Raw genomic sequence first — 2,289 nt, forward strand, 5'->3', positions numbered from 1 at the left:
CAAAACAAGTACAAATGTACATTTACAGATTAACTACTGGAAAACATGCTTTATTTAAGAGAAAATAAGTAAAAAAACACAAACAGTTCAAAAATAAACCATAATGAATATAACAGAGCAGATTACCCAAACGAGTTATGAAAATGTAACAAAACATAAAAAGCACGTGTGTCCTTCTTACATTGTATACAGCTGCGTGTAGTTTACAGAATTATTGGTTGAATTTTGAAAAAAGAATGCCACCAAAATACCTGTCTGAGTTAATATATGATATTATATTTCCTTAAAAGCCAATGGCGCATGCATGAAATCATTGCTGAAAATTGTGAACCAAGCTTAAAAAGCAGCTTAACATTTTGTCTGTTCAAGAACATATTATTCTATTTATTTAAAGTAAAATAGCCATGCGTGTTAAATAACAGAGTCTATTATACTACAACGTGTTCGAGAATCGACCATAACATTATGAAAACAGCATAAATGAACAGTTTATAAAGTTTATTAAAACATTTCATTAGATATTCCTTTATACAATTCAGAGTAAACATTTGTACTAAATAAATCTTCTAAAAAAACGTGCCCGCCTATACAGCATGTTTGAATTCTAATATTGTTAACAATGAACAAATATTTTCTGATTTGGTTTTTTCAATGATTCTTTTGCTATTAAAGTTACAAGTGTGCCTCATTTATTTAATATTGTTCTAAATACATGTATTACTATATGAGATGTGTTACTTGACAATGATATTTCATATAAAGAAAACAGTTATTAAAAGTGGTTGCATGAATATGTGATACTCCATTTAAACCATAAATATCTCCTTTAAGATGCACATTGCTTTGTTTTTCTTTCTATTTCTAATAACAAGACATACCATTATTGTTACAATAAGAACATGTAAATGCAAACATCTCCTCACACATTTATTTACATAAATGAATTATCGTAAATTTTGCTTAATTGCTCCTTCATAGTTTTGATTTACCACCGTTTTGATGGTTCAATACCGGAGAATAGGGGTTGACTGAGCCAGCGTTTGGCTTCCGGTACAACATTTTCCCAATCATAAGCTTCACCACCAACAAGACCGTGATACATGTCGTTAAACGGATTTGCAGGGTCCATGATGAATGGAGTTTTACTGTAATAAAGAAATGTGTGCATGATCATACAGAGGATTTCTTGACATACATAAATCGATTGTGAAGGACTTTTCTTTAAATCAAACCTTTCCCAAGTGACTGAAAATAATATTAATTTGATAGAAATGTTAATCGATTTTGTAGAAATTGGAACGTGAAAAACTTGTACTTGAAAATATTTATTATTCTGTATGCAGATGATATTGTAATTATTGCAGAATCTGAAAAAAGATAAATCTGTATGATAATCTTTCATAATCATTTTGGTTAATAATCCCTGACTTCAAAACTAATAGAGTGGCGGAGTGACCGAGTGGTTAACGCGTCGGACCAGTTCAAACCCTATCAGGGGCAAGCCGCTTTTTCCTTGAGCAAGAAATTTTACATTCATTGCTTAGTACTGGTTGGTTCTAGGAAGGGATCCGAGACTGTTTCAATAAGCTTACAGCTTCGAACACAATCGAACTAAAATAAATTTGTATAAACTAAAACTAAAAGAGACTATTTTGCGGTGGTTACAAAAACGAATGTGTTGGCCTTGTTGAGTCTTTTAAGTCATAAAACATGACTGGGGCATATAATAATAATAATAATAATAATAATAATAATAATAATAATAATAATAATTAAGAATAAGTAAAACATTGATACGTATATATAATGTTATAAGTCGTATTTGTTTCATCTTACCTATTTCGAGCCAAGCCACTACTATATTTCATTTGTTTCACCAACATAATCTTGAAACTTCTATGATTTATGAGTGATGTCAGCACAGCATGAAGAGCCTTTGCCATGTCAAAGTTTTCCGGATTTCCGACATCATTCCATGCGCTTATAATAACAAGTTCAAATGGGTACGAAGTTGGCCAGTTTGGCTTATCAAATCTTTTTTCGGCAAGACTTGGCATCTCCGGTTCATTTTCGTCCTGAAAACGTACAGAGTTTAAGACAATTTCAAATTAACTGAATGAAAATATAACATTCAGCGACGCCTTTAATATGTTTATCGTTTCAATACTTTGTCAATGTGCATATACATGTATTTCAAAAAGTGAAAAATTATAAAATTCAAACAAAAATTATTTTGCAATCTGTTTTCCTACCTTAAGGTATTTTACTTTCCAATACTTGATCAATGTT

General features: G+C 30.8%; 1 protein-coding gene across 1 annotated transcript; it reads right to left on the reverse strand.

The window, feature by feature from the left end:
- Positions 1–483: 483 nt before the first annotated feature.
- On the reverse strand, positions 484–2,289 carry LOC132737872 (2'-5'-oligoadenylate synthase 1A-like; the record flags this gene model as incomplete). The annotated part of the gene is given in 3 exon segments (XM_060725241.1): positions 484–1,145; positions 1,837–2,075; positions 2,253–2,289. Coding segments are annotated over 3 exon segments (436 nt in total), but the record flags the coding sequence as incomplete, so codon positions are not given.

The sequence above is a fragment of the Ruditapes philippinarum genome, unplaced genomic scaffold (genome assembly GCF_026571515.1).
Source record: "Ruditapes philippinarum isolate M1 unplaced genomic scaffold, ASM2657151v2 ctg5988_1_1_1_1, whole genome shotgun sequence".
Classification (NCBI taxonomy): Eukaryota; Metazoa; Mollusca; class Bivalvia; order Venerida; family Veneridae; genus Ruditapes; species Ruditapes philippinarum.